General features: G+C 33.7%; 2 protein-coding genes and 1 non-coding gene across 3 annotated transcripts; 2 read left to right on the forward strand and 1 right to left on the reverse strand.

Annotated features, from left to right (window-relative positions):
• Positions 1 to 1,400: 1,400 nt before the first annotated feature.
• On the forward strand, positions 1,401 to 5,540 carry LOC135144575 (luciferin 4-monooxygenase-like). Its single transcript, XM_064076600.1, has 6 exons — positions 1,401 to 1,724; positions 3,673 to 4,223; positions 4,286 to 4,597; positions 4,648 to 5,002; positions 5,055 to 5,220; positions 5,277 to 5,540. Exons 1-6 carry the CDS (start codon positions 1,599 to 1,601, stop codon positions 5,405 to 5,407), a joined length of 1,641 nt encoding a protein of 546 aa, XP_063932670.1. The 5' UTR covers positions 1,401 to 1,598; the 3' UTR covers positions 5,408 to 5,540.
• On the forward strand, positions 2,517 to 2,590 carry Trnas-gga (transfer RNA serine (anticodon GGA)). The gene has a single exon. It is a non-coding gene; the product is annotated as a tRNA-Ser (tRNA).
• Positions 5,541 to 6,647: 1,107 nt separating the features above from the next.
• On the reverse strand, positions 6,648 to 11,246 carry LOC135144722 (uncharacterized). The gene is made up of 9 exons (XM_064076778.1): positions 10,616 to 11,246; positions 9,723 to 9,920; positions 8,665 to 9,644; positions 8,461 to 8,622; positions 8,148 to 8,388; positions 7,426 to 8,076; positions 7,184 to 7,374; positions 6,836 to 6,936; positions 6,648 to 6,774 (listed from the first exon to the last, which is right to left on the reverse strand). The coding sequence occupies exons 1-9, from the start codon at positions 11,244 to 11,246 to the stop codon at positions 6,648 to 6,650; spliced, it is 3,282 nt and encodes a 1,093-aa protein (XP_063932848.1).
• Between the last annotated feature and the right edge of the window lie 2,375 nt (positions 11,247 to 13,621).

The raw sequence follows: 13,621 nt of genomic DNA on the forward strand, positions 1-13,621 counted from the left end.
TTCAATATATATTTCAATAGATTGCGTTTTGACCTGCACAGTCGATCCATACAGTTGAGTGCTTTAAATCTGCACGTTAAAACATTATTTCATTTAGCCACTTGAAAAAACAAGAAGCCATATCGTTTCTCTCTCAGCTACCCTTGACTTCGTTCCACATCATGCACCATGAATTATTTTCGTTCGCATTGTTAAGTTGTATAGTTTAGGGTCCACAACTTATGCAAGTAAAAACTTTGGCTAATGGTGAAATTTGGAGTCAGTAAACATCGCACTTGATTACTTTTAACTTTTCTTTATTTTGGAGGGAAATATTTTTATCTTTATAATAATCACAGGTATCGCAAATATCATTGCTAGATAAAGGAAAAGCTAAATATAGCTAATATATCTTGGTAATACTCAGGTCACTTCCCAGATATTTTTATCAGTGGGTACGTTCCCTAGAACAGTGGCTTTCGTATGTCGAAAATTAATCAACTAAAATTTCAGTGTCTGAGAATTTTTTGAGAGCGATGTACTTTGAATTTCTTCTTCTAATAAGACTCTATCTTTCATTATGTTGTTCTCTTCATTGTCTTGTTTTATGCTTCTTATAAATGAATAAGTTCTAATTTTAATTCCTTTTTTTAATTCTGACAGATAATATGATGGTAATAATTATATCTAATAATAAGACTACTTTTTTACTTTGTTATGATCAGAACTCCTTGCCAGACAAAATTATACATCAAGAGTTAATGATGAAAGTTCCACAATAAGTGAAAATTATTAACATCCACTGATGACTAACTCAATTAAGATTTAACTAGATTGGTATTGTTACCTTTTTAGTTAATATTTTTGCCTTGGCCCCGTTAAGAGCAGTCAGTTAGAATGGCAATAAACCCATTTAAATCCAGGTCAACCCAAAAAAATTTTATTGGTCCAATGGATTTAATGGATAATTTTTAACAAAAAATCAGAATCTATGAAAAAAGTTGGGAGGAAGGAATTTAATCGAAATGAAGAAATCATCGACTAAAAAATAATCAAAGCATTTCATGTAAATTTAAACACCCTCCATATTTAAACAGACACCAAAAATACATATTATCAGTCATTTGAAATAAATAAGGTTATCAACAAAATATTTTCTATCTCTAAACTGTGGAAAAGTTTGCTACGATGCACATTTTTTAAACTAGATAAATAAACATATTTTTTTATTTTAAAGACTAACAATGTAAAACAAGGGGAGGCTTACTGGTGTCACTTTCATCTGATAATTGACTGCTTACTAAATTATCAAGTTAAACTCGAAAAATGGAAAAATTTCATTATATTTTATTTTATTTTTGACAACCACAGATTTTTATCCCTTGGGAATTAATGGCACAAATAATATATTTGGCAATTAAAACTAAGTAACTAAGTAAGTTATTTGAATCATTTTTACAACCCATTGTGTTAGTTCTTTTCAAATAAATCCCTAACCTGACAGCTTAGTTTTTGTTTTGTTTGTAATAATTAAAACAAAATTGTAAAGAACGTTACACTTATATAATGCAGTATTTTCATAGTACATTCCACAACCGTACCATTTTTTAATTTTTAAAATGTATCAAGAAGATAATAAATACGTAATCGATGGACCTGCACCCCTGGAACCATTGCGAAATCTTTCTTTGGGGAAATTAATTTATGACAGTTTGTCGGCTAATTCTAATAACCATGAGGCAATGGTGAGTATTTTTTTAATTTAAACTGTCTAACCTAACCAGGGTTTGTAAGTAGTTAATGAGCTGTCATTATACAGTATAATTACAAGTAGTTTTTTATGATTTTTTACGGCATCAATAAACTAGACTTTATGACGCCAATTTTTAACATTTATCAAATTTAATATTTTGACCAAATAAATATCGGTTTCATGTTCAGTTCTCAAAAGCCAGGACTTATTTACAATGAAATGTATTAACAATAATAACTAAGCAATCTATTTATATCACAACCTGTGATACTGGTGCATCATTTTCCATTTTCTAAAAATATGATTTCGCTTTCGCATACATTTTCTGCTTTACTTTAATTAGGTATTTCTTCTGCACATATTTCTTCAAATATAATACATTTATATAAATAAAAATAGTTATAAACTGTAATTACATAAAACAGAAAATGTACCTATGAGAAGTTTTCGTTTTGAGGTAGTTTTCAAAACTTTATTACAGATATTACAAACAGGAACAACTTTGTTCCAGTACTATCCAAAAATTGTTATACGTATTTTCTTATTTTTTACCTGGCATCTTTTATTATTAATTTAAACTACTCGATTAGATTAGAACATTTGACATTTGTTATGGAAGTAAGTATATGTTTTCAATCTAGCAGAGTTAAGTGAAGATACATTGGTGCCAAATACATGTTTTTTAAAAATTACCTCGTACATATATATTACTACACGACATGACAAAATCAAGTTTACCAGTGTGGCAGCACAATAACACGTCGGTAAGCAGAGAAAGATAAGTGGCCTCGTGGTCGAGTGGTTAAGATGCTTGCCTGGAGAGCGAGAGGCGTGGGGTTCGAATCCCATCGAAGCACAACATTTTTCTCTGCTTACCTACAACCAGATACGATACGTTAATAAGAGGATTATTTCTGGTTATTACATTATTTAAAAAGCCTGTAGCATGTTATATTTAATTGTGATAAACTCTGTTTGTCATGAATCCCCTGATGGGTGGTTACCAGGGTGAAAACATACTAGTAAGTAACTCACTTTCACAACTTTTATTCCATTGTTCTGTTGTACACGTACACACTTCTACACTACCAATAAATCCAATAACTACTACTACTTGTTACTACTCCCAATTTATGCACACGCCTTAAATAAACTAAATATTGCTAAGTCTACTATTTTATCCACCTAAACATTATGCCACCTGATTTCGCCAGGGGGGTGTGCGGAGGTTGGCAGTTTGCAATCATTTCAACATTTCGTGTTTTCGACACTACCGCATTCCTTACATAATAATCTAATAAATCAAAGCCCCTTCCCAAAGCATGCTCATGCCCAATCAACTAAATCGTGGAAAACAAATCACAACCTGGATCATCATCAAGAACTGCAATCAAATGGTGCCAAGTAGTGAAAGAAGTAGCAGAAGAAACAATAAACATAAACAAAAGTTATCGGAAGATAGAACCCATTAATTTGAATAACTAATTCCGCAATATTACTAACAAAATGATACAGATAAATTCCATAAATTATTATAATCGTTCTACCTAAAACTACACGAAATGGAGGCAAAAAGAATGACACCCACTTTCGAAAATTAAGACAATTATACGCTTTATGAACGTTTTAGAAGCACGATGAACCCAAACTAAAAGGAGTACAAAGTTTATTTGAGTGTTCTCTGACGATAGCTCGAGTTAGGATCCTATAAACCAATGACCTTAACCAATTTTAAAAATCTATACCTAATACGTTTTGGATTTTAAGAATTTAATTAAGAATTTTGTGGTTGAATAACTTGTTTGGATGTTAATTTTCACATTTAGCACTGAATGACAATTTAAATTAAAGCAAAATTTCACTTTAATATGAAAAAATAAGTTCTTTTCCAGCACCTTTATTGTTTTTACTAAATTTTGTAAGTACCTACAAAATTGTAGGTCGACGCTGAATCTGGACGATCGATTTCATATCAAGAAATACTAACAAAAACGTCTGATTTAGCCAGAAGTTTAGTGAAAAATGGATATGGATACAACACCATTATTACAGTCAGTAGTGAAAATAGTCTACAATTCTATATTCCAGTTATCTCTAGCTTATATATAGGTGCTATCGTAGCTCCCATTAACCCCAACTATACAGAAGAAGAAATGATTCATTGCTTAAATATTAGTAAACCTAAAATCATATTTTGTTCAAAAACAGTTAGTGCAAAGTATATTCACTTGAAAAAGAATAAACTTTCATACATTGAGAAAATCATAACCATTGACGATGTTGATGATCTACATCTACAAGACTCCGAAACAATGGAGGGATTTATCAGCCGAAGTTTACTTGGCAATTTTAAATCGAAAAACTTCTTAGTAACTGAATTTGATGCAGACAAGCAAGTTGCATTCATTTTGTGTTCTTCCGGAACTACAGGTCTACCAAAAGGTGTAATGGTATCTCACAGCAATGTAATGGTGCGTTATTTACACACATTGTAAGTAAAATATTTTTAATTCATTATGATTCTCGTCTCAAAACTAAACAAAAAAATTTAAGAGATTCTCGCTATGGCCTCCGAGCAGAAAAATTCTTAGGCTTCCTTCCATTCTTTCACGGATTTGGTCTCATCACCAACTTCGTTGCTTTAATCTTGAAACAGAAAATAATCGTAATTGGAAAATTCCAAGAAGAACTGTTTCTGAAGACGATTCAAGACCATCAAATTGAATCGTTGTGGGTTGTTCCTCCTATTGTGGTATTTTTAGCAAAAAGTCCTCTAGTGGAAAATTATGACTTGTCAAGTATTAAAGATATTGTTTGCGGTGCTGCACCACTCAGTAAAGATATTGAAGAAAGTCTAAAGCAGAGGTTTTTAAATTACATGCGCGTGAAATTCATAACTCGTGTTGTTTTTACAGGCTAAATATAGATTCTGTTAGACAAAGCTATGGCTTAACAGAAGCCACAATTGCTGTGATTACTGTACCAAAAGGAGTTCCAAATCATGGTTCTTGTGGCCAAGTGCACACCTACATGACTTGTAAAGTTAGAGACGTTGAAAGCGGGAAATCGTTGGGTCCTAATCAAATTGGTGAATTATGTTTTAAAGGTGCTATGGTCATGATGGGCTATTACGGAAACGAAGAAGCTACCAAACGGTCGTTTACTTCAGATGGTTGGCTTCTTTCAGGAGATTTAGGATATTATGACGAATTAAAGAATTTTTATATAGTTGGGAGAATTAAGGAGTTGATTAAATATAAAGGTTTTCAGGTAAGTTATCAAGTGAATTATTTTATATTAGTTCATGTTATTATCCTTGGAGGTTGCACCAGCTGAACTAGAAGCTATTTTACTTAAACATCCAAAAATAAGAGACGTTGGTGTTGTTGGAATACGAGATGAAAAAAGCGGGGAGTTGCCGTTGGCTTTTGTTGTACAAGAACCCAATTCGTACCTAACCGAGGAGGAAATAACACATTTTTTGTCTAGTAATTTCGCTTATTATTTCGGAATATTTTATTCTGTTATCATGATTATTCTTTAGAGAAAGTATCTTCACAAAAGCGCTTACGAGGAGGAGTTGTTTTTGTCAAAAATATTCCTAAAAATCCCACTGGAAAAATTCTTCGTCAAGAGCTTAAGAAAATGGTAATAAAACTTAAGTCAAAACTCTAGTAGATAGATGTGTATTTTGTTATTTAGAGATTTTTTATTTTTGTCAATTGTAATTAGATGAATTTTAGAAGAAGAGACTGATTCCTACAAATTTGTCTATAAAATGTATATCTATAAATTCAAAGAACAATAATGTTTTATTACTATTATTTACGACCCACCAGTGATCCGGAAATAACCGCTATTTAGGCACGACTTCGGATACTAAGACCAAGTAATAATATGCATTGATTAGATTAATAAAAACTTTCGAGATCCTAGAATTACAGCATACAAATTCGTCTGCTATTCTTTAATTTCACCACATTCCTAAGAGCTCAGCGTAACTACCTACCGGTCATTTATCCGCGCATCACTTAAAAAGTGACCTATCCTACTCCGACTTACTTCTACTGCCCTATTCTGATTGACATGATCAAACTGTTCGAGAAACTTACGAAAATGAAACCCTACATTGTTTTGAAAAGTGGCGAAGTGCGTTCATATACAAAGTGATGAACCCAAGGTTAAACCTACCTTTAAATAAAATACAAAATATGGAACGCAAATTGTTTATTCCTCCCTTCTGAAGATTGAAAACCTGTGAAGTAAGCGGACTCAGCTGCAGAAACCTCCCCGGGTTTCAAAAACGTTTGAATTTCACAAATTTAAATACATAAAGAAAAAAGAAATCTGAATTAGAGTAACTGGATGGTGGTATGACGGCAAATTTAAACATGAAGGATCGAATACAACAAACCAAGATGAGTGAAAGCAAACCATGCAGCATGAGGACGGGACGTGCAATTAACACTCACATTTCTGGACTTTACCTCGATCCTCGCAAGGAAGGAAAATCAGATGGACGGCCTGATTTAGGGCGGCAAAAATCCGGTATTGCAGATAAACATTCATATGAACAATGACAATGAGAAAAAAGCTCTACATCTGGGTGCGGATCCGTCACTCTGCTGCCGGCACGCGCATTGTAGATATCCGCGATATTTCACTAGCGATGATTATTTCACCGAGATCTGTTTGTCACTGTTGGTAACCGTGACGGGCAGTGAATGGTGAATTTTGCTTTTATTTTCTTTTCATACAGTTTGCTATAAAATCTGAGGCGACATCTAGTCATTTGGAGGGAATTTTTTCGAATTAATTATGCATTTTATGCAATATGATGTTTTTATGTGGCAATAAATTTACATTTACTATATGATTTGTTGTTATTTATTTGATCCCAACAATTATTATTTATTCATTCATCGATGTATCGGAATTTTCTGCTGTTCACATGGCACACCGTTTCACCGTTCCTCCGCGAAAGAATATTGAAACCGTTCCTATGATCACCGTTTCTTGGCGAGAGAATATTGAAACCGTTCCTGCGATCACCGTCCAAGTCACGGTGACAAGAAAGAACCGTGAATATTCGGTTTGGTTTACGCCAGTGTCGTGGATCCAAGTATTAAATCGTTACTTTCGTCGCTCGCCGTTACTTGATAGATCACCGTGACAAAATCAGCGTGATTCAAAAGAAACGGTCGCTGTGATCACCGTGATCACAAAATCACGGTATCGCTCATCTCTAGCGCATTGAATATTATAAAACCTGTAAATCTTGTAATTATCTAATTATACAAGGGAGGAAACAAGCAAAATTTAATTATTATTATTATTATTATTATTAATATTATTATTAAGTGAATATTCTACAGGGTGAAACCCCAATTATAGAATATTTTATAGTCTAACCAAAGTATCCTAAAGTTTACTGTAATCAAAACCACGTACTTCTCTAAGCGATGATGAAAAGAGATCTACTTCACGATGGAACACATTACCGATTCTGCACATGGTAAACATCGGTGAAAACTTAGCAATATCCGTTCTTGGGACTGGCAAATAAAACAGATCATAATAACGGGACAGGACACTGCGCGAACTCACATTAAATGTAATTTGTGATAATATGATGGGACAATCTACACCATTATGAAGAAGTTTAAATAGAAAAACCATGTAAAATCTTTTACACGTATTCAAAAAGCTGGTAAAATTATATCTATTTAATAAATCCTGCTGAGGCATACCAATTGGAGGATACACTCCGTCTTCCCGATAAGACAAATACTTCAAAAATTTGCGGATGATACGTTCCAAATTAGTGACATAAATGTTATGATGGGGGCACCAGATTAAACATGCATAATATAATTTGCTTTCCAAAAAGGATTTAAAAAGTCGTGTGATGGTGTGAGCATTTTGAAAATCTCTAGCATTTCTTATTATAAAACCCATCGTTTTCCTGCAATCAGAGATAAGTTTATTAATGTGGCTTGCAAATGACAATTTGGGATCAAAAATAACACCAAGGTCAGAAATTGTTTCCGGTTTGCTCAATATAATTGCATCTAACGCATAGTTAAAAAAAATTATCTTCTTTTTCAAAGAATATGACATCGCACGACACTTGTCTTTATTTAAAACTAGCTTATTCAAATCACACCATGTTGTAATTTTATTCAGATTTAAATGGAGTTTAATGCAATCTTCTACTGTAGCAATTTTGTTAAATACTTTAACATCGTCTGCATAAAGAGAATAGCTTACATTCAAGCCAGCAGTTATGTCATCAATAAACAGTAAGAAAAGAAGAGGGCCCAGAACAGAACCCTGCGGCACACCTGATGTAACATTTATACAGCCAGAATTATGTCCAAAACAATGAACATATTGTTTCCTATTTTGCAGATACGAGGCAAACAAGTGAACAAATTAGGTGTAAAACCACGCGAATATAACTTTTTAATCAAAACACCATGGTCCAGCCTATCAAAAGCCCGACTGAAATCAAGATATATAACATCAGTTTGTAACTCGTTGTCAATGGAATTTGCAATAAAACCTGTGATATCAAAAAGATTTGTAGTCGTAGACCGACCTTGGATGAACCCATGTTGATGCTGTGAAATGGAATGTGATACTTGAGGATATAACTAATTGTAAATAATTGTTTCAAAAACTTTACTAAAGTTATTTATGATTGAAATAGGTCGATAGTTTTCAACAGCACTACGACTCTTGCCCTTATAAACTGGAATTATCTTAGAAACCTTCAATTGATCTGGATACGTTTCAGTAGAAATACTTAAATTAAAAAGAATTGATAATGGTTCAGCTAAAACAGATGCACAATCCTTGATAACAAACGCCGGTATGCCGTCAGGACCCTGAACATTGTTAGATTTAAGTTTATTAAGAACCGCTAGTACTTTATTTTCGTTAGTCGTGTGCAAACTCACACAGAACCCCATACGATCAGATTCGAATTCATCCACCCTGCAGGTCGAAGTTGGAATATATATAGATTCATAAAATCGGGCAAAGGCATTAACTATATTTTCTGGTCCTGATATAGTAGTATCATTGAAGGTCATACAAGCTGGAATGCCGGTGCCGCGTCTTTTATACCGTATATATTGCCAAAATTTTGTTGGGTCAGTGTTAATTCGATTTTCAGCCTCATCAACAAATTTTTTGTGAGCTGCTAATGTCGCTCGCTTAATTTCACGCCTTAGTTCTTTAAAAATCAACTCATCAGCAGGATTTCCATACTTCAAGTATTTTTTCCTTGTCTTATTTTTTAATCGAATTTTACTGATAAGTTGCGGGGTAAACCAAATAGGGTAGGCGTACTTCTTTTTTTTATATTTTGGCACATGTTTATCAAAAAATTCATACAAAACATTATAAAACAAATGACAAGCAGCATTCGCATCACAGCAATTCCGAAGGAAGGACCAATCGATATTTAAAATGTCGTGATAAAGAGCAACATAATTAGCTTTGCGGAAGTTGTAAGATGTTTCATTGGTAATAGCATGTAAAAAATTATCTGACGAAGTTTTGACTAATATGGATACAATTAAGGAAGGATGTACTGGATCTTCCTCTACCAGTGGATCATCTGATTTTAGCACAGAACAAGATGTATTAGTTAGAACCAGATCTAATAATCGATTATTTTTATTAAGAATATTATTGTATTGTTTCACATTAAGGGTGTCCATTAGAGAAGAAAGCGCAAGACTTTTACCACTTATCAGGCCATCGACAGATGCAAAAAACTCGGGAATATTGAAATCACCTATAATAACTACATTAGAATTATATGCCGAATCTAGCATTACAAAAGCATCAAATATTTGGTGATAATATTCTAAAGGCAGTGAAGGCGGAATGTATATGACAACTAAAATGATGGAAAAAGAGGATATTAATACCTTTACTGCTAAAATATCAACAAGATGTAAATTAGAAAAAGGCGTACTGGACAAGTCCACCTCTGAAAATATGAGATTAGATTTGATACCAATGAGTACCCCTCCCCCCCTTGATTTATTGGTATTCAAGAAGTCTCTATCTTTTCGAACCACCAAATAATTACTATTAAAAAGCTCACTGTTAAAAACACCACTGTGAAGCCATGTTTCTGACAAAGCAATTAAGTCAAAGTCACAAGAAGATACTGAATTCAAAAAATGGGTTAATTTGGAGTTTAAACCACGAACATTCTGATAGTACATTGACAAAAATTTTTCTTTGGGAGACTGTAATTGCTATGGAACTTCGACAAACACATCTTGTTTAATTTTCTCAAGCATTCGCTGATATGATATACATTTCTGATACTCCCAAACAGCATGATCAACATTTAAATCTTCATTGTGATTTTTCCGGTTAAAAGCGGCACAATTTGAGCATTTTAATTCAACGGCATTACAGTCTTTCAGCAAATGTGATTCAGCACAACGAGGACATGATGGCTCCTTACTCTTGCAAGTCTTAGATGTATGGTTAAATCCATTACACTGGTAACATCTTTTAATTTCAACTGCATCATATATGTTGCAACCATCCAAACCCACCATACAGTGCCCAATGTTAAGTGCTTTCTTGTAAGTATCATAATCAACCTCTAACAGTACTTGCGAATACTCATTCTTTTTTTTGACAGGAAAAATTTTCAGAATTTTACAGTAAGAATCCGGAGTAAAGATAAACTCATTTTGCTTAGTAATAAAACGCAATGTATCATTTTCATTCATATCAGTAGATATACCAACTATACGCAGACGAGGTTTAAGCGGTTTCACTTCTTTTATTTCATAAGTCTGAGACAATTTTTCTTTAGTTATTTTTTGAGCTCCTTGACATCCTTACATCCCAACAATACAGCCCCTTCTTTTAGATTTTTTACTTTGCCTATATGAACTGATGAATTCAAAGCATCAATAGAACGAATAACATCTGATTTTGTTTTAGTAACCGATTGTTCTTTGTCTTTAGGCTTCACTATTATAGACTCAGCTGATTTTTCACGAAGAGATTCTGCATAACTCCTTTTATTATTCAAGTCCTGTTCATTAAGTTTTGATAGACCTGTTTGAGATGTGTTTCTAATCACTTGATTTAAACTGAATACTTCATCACGCAGAGACTTATTTTCTGCAGTTAACTTTGTAACCTGAGCATTTAAAGTATCTAGTTGGACCATAATAGGATCAACATAAACAGAAAAAACTTTATGTAACATATCTTCAAGACAAGATTCCGACAGAGAAGAACTTGTAAGAGAATCTAGCACATTAGAGGCAGCTCCTGCAATTCTGTTCACTCCACAAAGATTACAACACCAAGTACTGATTTGCTTTGATTTTTTAAGGCGATTAAAAGTATCCTCATCCAGATTCACACAAAATAAATGATAATTTCCACCGCATTGAGCTGAACATGTTATGTGATCCTCACTTCTGGTAATTTGCCGATTACATTTGTTGCATTTGATTGCCATTTCAGTATAAAAATATTAACACCGAACCAGCAAGTAAAAACACAAAATAATCAGATTTCGATAAGTAAAAAGTGCTGCAGTCACACTTTTTCTCCGATAAGATGTTATAGATACTGATATCCACTAGTGGATCACTAATATTGTTAAAGGAGGAAAAATGGGCATACATTAAATAAGAACCCTAAAAATATAACTTACCGACCCCCTAAGGGGTCACAAAGGTCACAGCACCTAGGCAAACCAATCCAGGAAAAAGTGGCTTCGCAACAATTATACCACACTCTATCAAGAATTTCAAACAACAAAGAATTTAGGTATTAATTCATGTTAAAATAAGGTTAAAATCACTGGATCGAATGAATTCTCAATTCACATAAAACAAAGCACATATGAAATAAGCACAGTAAACACATATTCAAAACGATCAAAATCAAAATAAGTACGAAAACATTAAAGCCCTCCCGTTTTCGAGCCCACGATGATATTAATTTTAACTAACAAGTAGAGAGCGGATTTCTGTCGGGCTAGGCAAGGCCAAACTCGGTACGGGATGGGAATTCATTGCAGTTACGGGCTGCAATTCGTTTATTTGAGATTAGAATAACGCTGCTTCGTTGCCCTCTGCTGTTAATTAGCGTTCTAATTTACTTAGCCGTTTGATTAATAAATCGTTAATTGTATTTATGGAATAAGTGACGATTAAATTTAGTGATTATCTATCACCCGCTACTGAGTCCCGGCGATCCAGCGCGTCCCCACCTATAATCGTGACGTAGCCCGACAGAAATCCGCTGTCTACTAATACTAATAAGATAAATCCTTTCTCTCAAAATGGATCGAGGTTTAAGATTAGCTTAAATGCTATAAATCTCGAATAAGAAATTACGAACTGTGGAAAATGTAATAACTTAAGTAAAGACATGCAGAATTTTCGAAATATTGTAACTAAAAAACTTGAGCCTCAATAAGTCAAGTTCCTGTTTTCGTGTTTTACGCGAATATTTCCATTATTATTGTAGTTGTGGTGACCGAATTTGAATCAAAATTTTCGGGTTGAAATTAATTAACAGCGGTGCGAAATCACATTTGAATAATTTGAATTTGAAAGAAGAAAATTCACTCAAAAAAATCGTTAAACATAGGCAACCACATATGCACATTAGCACTTGGGACTAGTTGGTAGTTCGGCTTATTAGAGGGCGGTAGTGGTAGACAAGCTAGCGGCTAGCGGCATGACGAGAGGGGGATGCACCATGATGTTTCTGTTCGGTGTAGTGGACGCATGGTGAAAAGACGCTGTAAGTAGCTAGGTTTAAATTAGCTGGTTTGGTAGTTAATAAAAGGGAGGAAGCCTTTGTTTAACGCCAATCAATCGTAATGTCGACGGCGACGGCTAATTCTTACGGCTTTTTAATCGGACCACGTGCTATGAATTTGTTTTATTGTTTGTAAATTCACCAATCAAGTTAGTTTTTTAATCGTCAGCTAGTGCCAACACAATTTAACAATCAGGATTATTTAAATAAACCACTTGCTAGAAGATTTCATGGAATTCACTTAGTCAGGATAACAATTCTTTGTTTAACAAGTTATAAATACGTTTCTGGATGCATATATTTATGTATGTGTTACATTATAACACTTCTTAATTCTTCACACAAGATTGCTTAGTTCATTTACAGCAGTAAAATTAACAAAATTCATTATACCGTGGACTGACAGAGAGGTTAAAACAATTTCTTCCCTTAGGCGGTTATCATCGTAATTATCATCGTTATCATGATTACATCACTCAGGCATGTCCTCACAACGCTAAAGATTGATTACATTACTGAGGCATGTCCTCACAACGCTAAAGATTGCTTACATCACTGTGGCATATTATCCTCGCCACGCTAAAGATTGATCACATCACCGAGACGCTTTTTCCTCGCAACGTTAAAATTTACATCATCGAGGCGTTTCCTCGCAACGTTAAAATTTACATCATCGAAGTATTTCCTCGCAATGATAAAATTTACATCACCGAGACGCTTTTTCCTCGCAACGATGACTGGATATTTTTGTGTTTATTTATTGTGTCTCGTTGGGGTAACCAGTTCACGGTATTTTAAACTCTCAAAGTAAATTGTTTTTTGAAGTAACCAATCTCTTGGACCATGACATAATTTGACATAATGTAAAGTCTTTGTTTGAATCATTGATAAAGTGTGGCAAGTATTAATCTCATGTAAATTTTGTTCACTTTGCCATTTTTCACCTCATACAATATTTCTCTAATCTCACAATTTTAACTTCGGTAATTTTCCACGTTGAATAATTTTAATTGAACGTAAATTTCTTGCTCTACAGTTTTAACCTCACATAATATTTTT

Source organism: Zophobas morio, unplaced genomic scaffold, assembly GCF_036711695.1.
Source record: "Zophobas morio isolate AGI-343-1 ecotype UQ-CSIRO unplaced genomic scaffold, CSIRO_AGI_Zmor_V1 ptg000108l, whole genome shotgun sequence".
Lineage (NCBI taxonomy): Eukaryota > Metazoa > Arthropoda > Insecta > Coleoptera > Tenebrionidae > Zophobas > Zophobas morio.